We start from the raw sequence: 13,036 nt of genomic DNA, 5'->3' as shown, positions 1-13,036 counted from the left end.
AGTCTTTGATGATTCGGTTGAGAATCTTACTGAGTCTTGTCAGTCGTAACCTTGTGCTACAGAATATCATGGAACCTCGCTCTAGAACTCAGGATCATATGCTTGAAAAATGAATATAGTGCTTATGCGAGTAAAGATACTGTAAGAGATGTTTCATACTGACCCACTGATTTCAGCAACCATCGCACTTTCGGGCAATTTGAGGCATATTCTCGGGCCAGATTATGAGCAGTGGAGACAAAACCGGTTCGAGAATCATGGCTAGTCTTCCAGTATAACCTATCATTTTCATCACCTCCGAAGCTCCATGAAGATGTAACATCACAAACTTTCGGGAAGAACGATTAGGTGCAGCAACAGTACCCCCCCGCAAGGGTACCATTCCCAGTACTACAGCCTTGGGAGTCACAGATACCCTGACCGAGTTACCAATCCTTCACTCAAACGAAGAGGTAAATCATCTTGAGCCTCGGAGATATTCCTTTGTACAGTGTTCCATTCGCCATTTCGTGCTCTCCCAAATCGAAGATGTGATGTCTGATAGTGATGTTACCACGAATGTGGATTCTTCGATCCTTGACGTTGAAAAAAAGTCTCGTATAGGCGCCACGATGGATCTCTGGATAAGATCCTACCTTATTATCAGCCTTGGCCACCGAAACCCTAGAATATTATGATCCCTTGAAGAAATCAAATGTGGAGCTCTGCGGAAGGAATGTAGCAGTACCGGTGCAGGTATTGCGAAGTTGCTGATGAAAATGTCGTACATTTCTCCTCCGTACGTCCGTCACCTCAAGAACTAGGGTCATCGGTAAAGTGCGGTTGCAGCTTATCACCCAGCTTGCATCTTGTTGATGAGATTGTCGTGTGCTTCTCACTCCGTACGCCCGTCTCGCTGTCCATCGTTGACATCTCACCGTACAGATTGCCAATGAAAAAAAATTCCGTGGGGGGAATAAGGTGAAGGATGCACCAAGGGAAAATTTGGCAAGCTGCACTGCTGCAGTGATATTGGAGATAAGATTTCGAAGACCGACAAGGTCAGAATGATCGCTACTAATTGCCACTTTCCGAGAGGGTTCGCAGCACAAGGTATGCAGTGAGACTGACTGTTGAAGTTCTTGAGTATCAGATGCGGAACAGAATAATACTCGGCTCGACTTGGCTGATGATACCGTGCATACTCTTGTATCCCTTTCATATCTTTTTCGATATTCCTAAGATTTCATGGCAATAATTGTGCAATATATCCACATATGTATTGTTCTGGGCACATTCGAAATGTACAGGTGGTTGGTGGATGAACTCGTTGCTCGTAAAGGAAAAAAGTGAGGCAGTGTTGATGTACTCTACATAGCCAAGATACTTGGGAATTCTTGGTGTTACAGGATCATGAAATGACGTTCCATTTCAAATCTCACGTTGCTAATACACCATGGTTCATGATCAAACATGTAAATTGTCAATCATACAAAGCATGGAAAGAATAAGTCACTTGACATGTTTCAGAAGATCTAAATTTGCAAATCTTTACCACCACTCAAACAACCAAGAATCTTCCATCCCTATTCAACAGACTAAAGTAGACTAACTTGGAAACAAAAGCCTTACGCCAAGTTGACAGTCAAACTAATAACTACCGTTTCCCGTCGGTACATAAAGTAATGATCGATGTTTATCACCTTAAAATTGCTTGGTAGATCATCAATGAAGAACAATAATGGTTTGCCCAGCACAACACCAAGATCTACCAAACTCTTATCGTAGATGCCAAGACCATCATTTCCCTTTAAATAGTTTAATAAGTTTCCAATATGGTTATTTTTCAGGCGGATCGGATCGTTTGTAGGACTCTGTGCGTAGCTTGGCCGGAACACCGCTTGTAACAATTTGATTTTCAAAAGAGTATACTGGAGGAGAGGAGTCGCGGGTACGTACTTCCTCCTCAAAATATTGCGAAGCGAAGTTTACCCCTTCATTCTTGGAAAAAGAATTGTGGCAAAGTTCTTTTTTGCCCTTGACCAATGTATTCAATGTTTCAATACCTACGTATGTCAAAATTTTGTATATACCATAGAAAACACCTCCAAGGCTTGCCAAGGTATGATTGAAATGACCTTGGCAGGTACAGTACATCAATAAAGATATTTTTACTTATATTAAAATTCGTTTATTGTGATTGCGGAAATCTCGATAAGGAGAAATTTTGGCGTAACATTCAGCAGTCCATTGACTTCCGCCCATGCTTCCATTTTACGACTCCGGATTGGCTCCCGGAGTTCCCGTTGAGGTTCTGCGTGGAAGATTCTTTGGATAATATTCATCGCCAAGAAACTTATGCGTAGCGGTATTCCTGGTGTATTCTCCATCGACTCCAAGCGGAGCAAGCGTAGGAGACCAGCTGGGGGGAAACAATATATCGCTTGGCAAACTATAATCTTCATGTATGTACCGTTCCATTGCGTTCAGTGCCATCTTGGCTTACTGATGTGGAGGTGGTGAATCCGCAAATGGCGCTCGGTCATGCCCAGAATTTGTCTGACACAGATAGGTGACTTTCCAAGAATTTGGGGGTTCTGTATTGAGAATAATGGATTGAGGTAAGAATGAGGCACGGAGGGGGGGAGGGAAGGTATGTTGATGAAAGTGTATATATTCATCGATGTTTCCCTCCTCATTTCCTCCTCATCATTCAACTCAATCTTACAATCAAACATCAAACAACCAATCCAATATCAAGCAATCTACACCCCGCTTCCTTCCAACAACACAACCATATCTCACATTCACCCAACCAATCACAACTCACCACCAAAAATCACTATGTCTTCTTCCACAACTCAACAACCACGTCTTGGTAAGCTTTTTATCCCGTCCCGTCCCATCCCAATCTCACATCTCACATCATTCAACGATATACTAACATTCCTTCCTAGACCGTGCCTACTCTACCTCATCCGCCTCTTCCAGTGACTCCAACGATGGATGGCTCATCCTTAACGGTCATGGCTCCTCTACAGTCACGACCCCCAACGAATCAACCGATGCATTCAACCCCTACCTTCAGCTCGCACCAGTCACCCGTGGTGCATCAACTGTCAACCAAAAATTCAGAGCTACAGAGAATGCAGAGGACAGACAAAGATTGTTCTTATTGAGAGCAAGAGATAACTAGATTATCTGGGGCTTATCGCGGGAGTATGGGATCTGGAGATGATGAGATGGCATTGTACTAGTGGTTGAACTAGAATTCAATAGAGGTGGAAACTGCTGTTTCTCAAATCACAGAATGGAGCAGGGATACTGGCGAAAATTGGCTTGGTGGTTTCTGTTGCTGGGTTGTTAGTCACTTGGGGTTTTGGTCTGGGTCGGTCATGTTTGAAGCGTAGGAGTATCATTATTCCTTTGGCCTATGGGCATCGAAATTATATTCACTTATGATGAATAAATCAAGATAGTAAAAAATTCTAAAATCATAACATCAAAACCCTTCCCCGCGTGATCATAATGTGCTCGAGCAAACAAGTTGATATACTGCAGCCTACATGATGATCTCAGAACTTTAAGCACCTTGATGAGTCCGCTCCCTAAATTCACGTACACGAATACTTAGTTTATCCCACTTACAAAGCACAAGCTGCATAAAACCTACTTCTACCCCGCCTTTGCCGGTGGGTTGAGGTTGTCACTACGTGTGGTGACGGGAAGATACACATCAATCCTAGATGCTGTGGGTCTATCTCACTGACCCTCACACATACGACTTACATGCATCTCCTTCACCGCTTGACATTCGAAATGCTTCGTACTCTCTCCATTCGGGAATACAATAAATCACGTGACTGTGGGTTGTAACCTACGAGTTGAAGAGTTAGAGCGGCCGAAACTCTACGGTCACAAGCAGAAATGACTAAGAGCCTTGATTTTTAACCTTTCTCTCTCTGAAGATCTCGATTCCCTCGCCTACAAAGACATAAAAATTTGTTATACGTTGATTAGTCTGCTAATGCTAATACCCCTCTTCTCCCTTCTCAACCCAGTTTAGAAAGTATTGAATTCTAACTCAAATAGAACAAATCCTATGCTTTGAAAAACTTAATGAACAGTATACGATATCATACCCAACCCTATTTGTCAAGTAAAGAGAAATGATAAGGTGGTTGATCAATAAGAATATGTAGCCTAATGTAGGTATGTAGATATCCGCATCAACCAACATTCACAACTTCAAAATATACATTCATCTACTCATCTCTAGATGCTTCGGCTCTTCTATCTAGAGAGGCTTATGCCTATACATGCATCACCTGAAACGAAATCGCTGGACCCCAAAACCCGGAATCCCCCTCTTCATGCCCCCTTTTTCCCTCCTCTTCCCAAAGAACAAAAAAGCTATGCCCTTGAAGAGCTCAATACACTGGACTAGCGGCGAATCGAACGCCGGACCTCTCCCATGCTAAGGGAACATTATACCACTAAACCACAAGCCCTGTTTGTTGTATTCTTATTTGATGAAAGTGGAGCTTTATTTTGAGTATATGTTGGAATTGACGGTAGCAGTGGGAAAATCAAGAGATTTTAGAGAAAATATGGAAAGTTTGAGTGGAAAAGATGGGGATGAGTGGGGGGAAGATATATGAATGAGTCAAAAGTGGATATGAGTCTGAGTGAGGCCCCACTCTGCAAGGAGCATGTGAGCTCGGGTATTATGGGAGAGCCCCTGAGATTTGGGGTGGGAGAAGTGAGAGGTAGCTATGTGAAGAGTAATTGAGTAGGTAGAAGGTAAAAAGGGATTGAGAAAAGTATTCGTTCTGAGATGGTGGGAAAATATGAAATCTATCCAGGGTTACGGAGAAGGCGTATTCATGATACTACTAGTATACATCGTAAATTAGAATAGGAAATTGATGGAAGTGAACGATCATCCTCTACCATGATTGTGTGAACAATGATTGTTCCGATTTTAGTGAATAGCTTCAATTCACTAGCTACTGTATTACAAGCCCTAAGCGAAAGCGAAAGAGACTAGCTCTTTCTGTAGCGTTCATATAAGACCTGCAACTTTTTGTACTTAGCTAGCTCTTTAAACAGAATACAATTAGACATTTAGGACCTACGAATGCGTGGGTGCTACGTCTTCCATATCCTTCTCAAACCAACGATAATTATCTTGATGATCTGATATGGGCTGGAGTTGAGACATGTAATAAGGCCAGATAGTTAGTACTCGCTTATTTTGAGGAGGAACAAGATGTATAAAATCCGAGGCTTAGTCTATTAGGTTTCAACAAGAGAATAATTAAATACATATACAAGCAAACGAATAAGAACGCTAGCTCATTTTATAGTCTTAATATCTATCTCTAGTATTATATCTCTTTCAAATGAACCCTCGATTTTCTCAAACAGCATAAGGGTATAATTAAATCGTTAAAACAAAAACTTCTATTCGTAGTTTAATAAATTTAAATCTCGAACGTTCTCAAATAATTATATTTAATCTCAATTTAACTTTAAGATCTAATAATTTCTATACTTTCTATATAACATACTCGATTTCATAACTAGCTTTTAAAATGTAATTTCATAGTCTTACAACCTATTAATTGAAATTAATCAATTATAAAATCCTAATTTTATTAATATAACTATAAAATCTAAAATTCCTATATTAAATAAGAACTATTATTTTATTAAATCAATCTTTTAAATTTGATTTGATTTGAAGTAATATAAATGAAATAATAATAATTTTAAAATAATGTAATATTTTAAAGGTTTTTATAATTAACTTTTGAAAGAAATTAGTTTTTAGATTTTCATTTTCAAATTTTTATTTCAATCAATATGAGTCTAGCTTAATTGAAAATTTAATGTATAATAAATTTAATTATTATTTATTACAAAATATCATTTTTATTAAAATCAGTATTAAATTAATAAAGTTATTATAAAATGAATGATAGAAATATAACATTTCGATTTTTTAATGAGGTATAGAAAAGTCAAGTTTTAAAAGCTAGTTATGAAATCGAGTATATTAATCATATGCCTATATATATTTCATCTCTCGAATCAATTTACTACTGAAATCATTCAGGCGGACCTGAAATAGTAGTATGTAATTCTTTATTTTCGAATATCAGTCGACTAATAGCTCGTAAATAACTATCAACTAGTAATACTATGAAATTCTATAATAAGTAACATAGTTCTTCAGTATATAGGTCAGATTATCATATAGATTACTTCATTTTATATATAAAACTCATCTGTATATAATCATACACCTTCTTTATTAACAAATAGAATTTTTCAAAAACCTTTTATATAAGATCTAATTTTTTAATTATCTCAAAAATCTAATTCTTTTTTTAAAATTTCAATTACTTATAAAATTATTAAAGAAAAAAAGAGTCTGTAATATAAAGCTTAGCAATTTCGAGTTAAAATGAATTGTTTAGAAGAAAACTTAAATATTATAAATATTTCATTTTTATTATGATTTTTTATGATTTTTCTCTTAAATAATAATGATTAATTATTAAAATATAAATATCAAGAAAACCTTGATTTTAATATTTTCGAAGTAATTTATATACTAATATAGTCTACATGCTAATGAACTATATTATACTAAATTCCTTGTTAATGTCTTACTAATTAAGAGATATGTTGATGACTAATCTATGTATAATATGATTTTATGTTATAAAATTATATTATTATTAGAGGTTTATCTCCTTGATAATCTTACTATTCGCGAAGACCGAAGTACTATATATATATATATAAAAGTTGATTCGCTAAGCCTGAGATTCGATTCAAGCGATGTAATTGATCTAAACCCTTATATATGATATTCTTAATACTATAGTATTGTAGCGTTATAGTATTATAGTTTAAAATAATCTTTTCTAATAAAATTCATTCAAATTATCTTATTAAAGTTGATTTTAATTGAATGAAAAAATAAAAAGAGATAATTATATAGAATAAGCTAAGGGCTTTTAATTGATTTAATTTTTATAATTTTAGCTTTAATATTAAGGTTTATATAATAAATTGAAGTTAAATTCTTTTAAGAGTTGTTGGTACGATTGTAGTGTAAAAGAAGGACGAAGTTCTTATTATGCTATGTAGAAGCTATTTATATGTACCTAGGTACTCTGGCGCGCTAGTATTAGCGTATTAGTTTTGAAGCTTATATAATTAATATGAAGTAGAATATATTGAGTATAATAAGGTTCATATCAATGTAATTATTTTGAGTATAAAGCTTTTGTAATTTAATAATATGATTATTAATTCGAACGAAAAAAAGAAATTCATAAATATTATAAAATAAAAATAAAATGTTTAAATGAAGATTCTAAAAAAATAAAAATAATTCAATAGTAAATTGACTTTGTCTATGAGTATTGAATAAATTTCTTTTTAAAAAAATTATTATATTATACTTTCTTAAAAAGCAAGGAGTTCGAGGGCTCGCAGGCCTCTAATTTCTCTTATCAAATTGATTTATAATAGAATAGAATAAAACAAATCATATAAAAGATTATTAATAAAACAGACTAAATTGATTAATTATACTTTCTTTATGAATAAACAGATACTCATAACTCATTTCTGGAGGGATTCCAGTCCTGTATTGTTCATGTGTGTGTATTCTTCATTTTACTTCGTCAACTTCAAAATTATCAAATAGGGTATTCAATAGTTTAGTCCAGATTGCAATTCAATAATATGAGGACTTGAAGATTTGAAAAGAGTTGAAGATTGGAAAAGATTGCTGTAGACTACTATGAACTACTGTATTAGATCTTGAAAAAAGGCCATTGGAGGAGGCGCAGGATCTCGTGAGGGAGTGAGTGTGAAATTTCTTGTTTGTTAGTTGGCTACGTGGGTGTTAATTTGATGTGAGTTTGTGGAATAAGGCTCAGGGTATAAAGATCGTAAAGGCCGCAAAGAATGAATTAATCAAAAATAGATATGGGAACAGTGATATTGATATAGAGTGAATATACGCGAGGGCTCAGTATTGAATTTATTCGATGAAATGCTTTCTGCAGTGTCTCAATACACCAATATATCAATTTCACGGTTTCAATTTGAAGGATTCCGGAAAGGGGCCTGGATATTTACTTTTTTTTTGTTTTTGAATAGTATTGTTAAGCCAATGATAGCGAGTTAAGACATACTGTGATCTCATCGTCTGCTCTACCGTTCTCTTCTTCTCCTTCTTTTATTTCATCTACCTACTAATTTTTTATTCGTTGTCTCTTATCTCTTAGATCTTGTTTTGACAACTTCTAGCATTAATATGATCATCGTTGGTTCTTTCAGTCGTACAGTGAACTAAAGTATACCACTACTACCACAATTACCACGGCTCTGTATTGTATTAGCTCTGTATTATTTTAACACTTCTACCTGAGATCAAGATCTTATCTATATCTATATATGATCGGCTTCGACTCGATTGAAAGAGACCCTCAAAGTTTCAAGTTGTTCCTCACACAGATACCTCTAGTCCTCATCACGTCTCAACACAAAACATTTAATCTACCACAATAGATATCTCTCGATAACCATCCACCCCTTCATCCTTATATCTTCACCAAGACTTTTTACAGCATCTCAATCCTTCCAATTGAACAATAACTTCTTCTTATTTATCATAACGCAACAAATGGACAGTTACCAAAGGTACCGTCTCGCCGACACACTTAACCACCTATCATATCCGGACAGACTCTTCGTCCTCGAACTCTGCATCCTTGATAGCCGCTCTAATATTCAACAAGTCAGCCACCAATTAGAGATCATGCGCGGGCGTCGATGGCCCATTGAGCGATCTCAAATTCAGTATGTACATCTTTATGCATATTCTCCATTCATAGATAGACTGAATCGATTAAGAATTTACTACTACTATTTTCCATTCTACTGAAGAATAATTTCCCCTCTCCCGATTCCACAACCCCGCGTATGATTCTTGATATAAAAATTTAGCAAGTATACATATGACATGAGAGTTAGACTAACGAATAAACTTTAGAATCCTCCAAGAATGGGCGATGCAGCTCGAAGAGTCGCAACATGAATTACAGCAAATAAAGGAGTGCCATATCATGGTGATGAGTCCCCGGAGAACTTCGACCCATCGGAGTGAGACGACGACTCGGGATGAGAATAGGTGGCCGGTGGTTTTACGCAGCTTCGGTATCATCGCTTGAAGCTGAGTTCATATGTGGTATCATCAGTGAGATGGGGCGTCAGCGTTCGGGATTCGGATGGCAATTTGATCTTTGCCAGGAGGAAGTCAGAAGTGCTAACTGGGGGACGTACACAATGATAGACTGGGTTACAAATGGTGGAAGGTTCGCATTCTTCGAGTACTGTTTGATCAGACTTTGATGGAGCTCAGATGCAGCGAGGAGGACACATACTGGTTGCGAGCAAGAAACTCGACAATACTGTCGACGGTCCGATCCTGGAAGGAACAGTTCAAAGATAATGATGACGAAACTTTTATCTGAAGAAACACTGTTATATTGTGATGAAAGTGAAAAATTTCAGATTGATTCCGTGCCATCCTGACGGAACTTCCGCTTGTTGGATGTGATGCTAGATGAGGGTTGAACTAAGTCTTAAGACTAAATTTGTGTGAAAGACCAATGAGAGTATTGGCAGAAAAAGTAATGACAACATTATTGACAGTGAAGAATGAAAAATGAAAGACTTTGAATCGCCAGATCAATGTAAGAATTAAACTCCTTGGAAGAAGCACAGGCATAGTCTGCAACAAATGATTCTGAGCTAGTGCCTACAGTTGAGATGTTGTAATAGATTCTCTCCACTAGAGTAGACAATTGACTTAAAAGCTCTTTTGCTGTAGAAGCAAAGCAATTGCCAAAAATCTCTCCTATTAGCACATCAGGAAGTAGTGTTCCAGGCTAGTATTTCCTTACCTTCTGTGTGTCTCGTTGTGATCAGTGGCGTATCAACCACCACAGTATCTTTTGCCAGAAGCATAAGTCACCAAAAGCAGACAGTGTTTATTCAAATATCCCGCGCTTGCTATCTGGGAATTTGCTTGAAAAATCACCTGGGAACACTAGTATAGAATTTCCACGAGTCATTCTTTAAACGGCAGTGGAAATGAGTAATGTAGATTTCTCAACGATAGTTCCAGTGAGAACGAAAATCCCTCTCACGGAAGATCAATCTAAATGGATTTCGAGCTCAAAAATCCTAAGCCTGTTCGTCATCTTTCTTGCTATGTAATTCCGTTTGGAATAGGAAGAATGGGGAGTATATATAGCAGTTAATTGTGCATGATGGAGCAACATTTGTTGATCGAGCAGTGGGATAATGCTAGGACAGCCAGAAATGATGTGTGATATCTGAATCATCCTGTACATATAAAAGCAATACTTCGTCTCTGCATCACCCAAAAGTGTTTTGAAGGGCAACATACACAATCGAAGGAACCTTCGGATCTTGAGAGTACCCATGAGATAATATACCGAATGGATTTGAGATTCTTTGATCAATTTAAAGTCTATCTCTGGTTCTCAATATCAGCATGTTAAATTCTTGTATTCTCAACGGTCATTTTATCCTAATCATCAACAAAAATGACAATGATGATAATAATAATAATAAACTTCAACAGTTTTCCATTGCCATTCTCTTATACAAACAAACAAAAATCCACATAATCTAAGATCTCAGCTCCAGAACCATACCGGGGATCAGAATTTCTGTATATCGAGACAAAGTAGAGGATAAGTGAGTCCTTCTTCTCCATCTATATGCATTACACTCCATGATGATCAAGTAAATAACGGGATAATTAGGGGGTATATATAGTAGTAGCTGTACGACATCGTCTTCGAAAGTACAGGTATCACGGGCTATAAGTGTTGGACAGGACAGGTATACAACATAGGCGACTCGGTGGGACACCGGGGGGGGAGTAGGTTTTTATATCTTTTTCCTATCTACTTCATTCAATTAGACACAGATACAGGCGCATCGCATGGTCTTAGCATAGCTATATAGATCGAATCGATTATGAATTTACTACTACTACTATAGTAGTAGTAGTAAATTCATAATCGATTCAGTCTATCTATAACTAAGCTATACTAATTGTATAATACACTTGTATGTATTTAATCATATAAAATAGATAGAGAAAAATAATGAAAATCTATTTCCTTTTGAGGGTTATTTGAGTTTACTATAATAAAATCTCATTATATCGATTATAAATATAGTTTGTAAAATCTATACTTTCGAAGACTATTAATATAATATTTTATTTTCAAATTATGAGTTAATGATATATATATTGTGAATATCCTTTATAGTATTACAGAGTCTCATTCTTATTATTTGCCTTTTCTCTGTTGTATGTTATCCGTCATTTTTTGTGTAACCCTGTTACCACCCGCTGTTACCCTGTGGCAATCGCGTTTCTTTGTTTGCTTCGAGGAGTATATATATATATCCTCGCTAATACTGTAATTACCCACTAGTGATGGTCTTTGATTTCTGAGAGGCAGGTTGATGGAATCTGTTATTAGTGCCGATATCTTTGTATCTTTCTTGAATAATCATTTACTAAACCATCGAGCAGATCCAAGCCTTGGAACGCAGGATGGATCTCTATACTCTCCTCTCTCCTCGCAGTGTCAATCAACAGCCCGCGATCTTCGCATGTACAAGTCCTCCTATCCATCTATCTTCCCACATATCCCAACACCGGTAGAGAAGTAGTATAAAAATCATGTATCCGCAAACATTCTGAATCTCCACGCACAGCGCAGCCATTCAATGCACGTTGGGGAAGCAAGGAAGCTCCCTCGGTGATATTGAAAATCAACAAACTTTCTCTCTGAATCTCTTGAAATTTCCCGCTGAGCAGTCTCTCCCTCCCAAGATTAAGGTCTCGGGCATTTCGTTTGATGTACGCAGGTATTGATGAGGAAACCCACTGATTGACAATAACGAGAATCAACAACGAAAACATATCTCTTTTCACCAGGAAAAGAATCATGGCATCACTGTAGTAACAATGAAAAGACTTCTTTCATTCAAACATGACGAATTTAAAGGTATCAAGAAATGATCTAATCTCACGCACCTGCAATAACTACCCAGGTACGCAGTAACAAACCCTCACAACAAACCCCAGAAACCCAGAAAATCAACACTCCTCACCCGTCCTAACTCTTCAATCATCGAAATTCAAATAATAGCAGATAGAGAACGCAAAGTCCTCAGGATTAGAGGGGTTTATATACCTCCTCTCTCTGTCAGACCATTTATTTCTCCAATCAATCGATGATTCACATGCCTTTTCAACCTGAATTTCTCCCCACATTTATATCTGAGTTTCACTCTTGTAAAATCATTTTTATATAGTTTATTAGCTCATATACTCTTTCTATTCACTCGTGTATTAGTATCTATACCGTGTCTACTCTCAGTCCTCTTGTATATTATAGATTTCCTCAGTCATATACAAGCGAGAAAACAAACGAATATCGAATCTTATTTTCTTTTTCTTTCTTGAATTTCAAAATAGTAAAAGTATATCTATTATGTCTCTCACCTTGAAATTTCCTTCTAATGTCTCATCTCATTCTAATATCTCATTTCATTCTAATATCTCATTTCATTCTATTATCTCATCTTATTTCATTATTTTATCTAATTCTAAAATTCTATCTCTTTTCATTATTTCATTTTATTTTATTAGTATATTTTATTATATTATTTTAATTTATTACATTTATTTAATCTCATTTCGATCTCTCAACTTATTTCATTATCTCATCTGGTACGCTAATACTAGCGCACCAGAGTACCGAGGTACATATAAATAGCTTCTACATAGTATAATTAGAACTTCATCCTTTTTTCACATTATAACCCTAACAATTGGTAGCAAGTCCATAATGACAATTTGTTTAAAATACATATGTATATTAGAATATAACTATACCTCCAGGAGTGAGTT

At 36.3% G+C, this 13,036-nt stretch overlaps 2 protein-coding genes across 2 annotated transcripts; both read left to right on the top strand.

The window, feature by feature from the left end:
- Positions 1–2,823: 2,823 nt before the first annotated feature.
- EAF01_000398 (uncharacterized protein) lies at positions 2,824–3,175 on the top strand (the record flags this gene model as incomplete). Its single annotated transcript, XM_038908648.1, has 2 exons — positions 2,824–2,857; positions 2,937–3,175. The coding sequence occupies 2 exons, from the start codon at positions 2,824–2,826 to the stop codon at positions 3,173–3,175; spliced, it is 273 nt and encodes a 90-aa protein (XP_038775554.1).
- A 5,517-nt stretch (positions 3,176–8,692) lies between these two features.
- On the top strand, positions 8,693–9,239 carry EAF01_000397 (uncharacterized protein; the record flags this gene model as incomplete). The annotated part of the gene is made up of 2 exons (XM_038908647.1): positions 8,693–8,837; positions 9,073–9,239. 2 exons carry the CDS (start codon positions 8,693–8,695, stop codon positions 9,237–9,239), a joined length of 312 nt encoding a protein of 103 aa, XP_038775553.1.
- Positions 9,240–13,036: the final 3,797 nt, after the last annotated feature.

Source organism: Botrytis porri, assembly GCF_014898465.1.
Source record: "Botrytis porri strain MUCL 3234 chromosome Unknown BPOR_001, whole genome shotgun sequence".
NCBI lineage: Eukaryota > Fungi > Ascomycota > Leotiomycetes > Helotiales > Sclerotiniaceae > Botrytis > Botrytis porri.
This window is presented reverse-complemented; position numbering and strand designations above follow the sequence as displayed.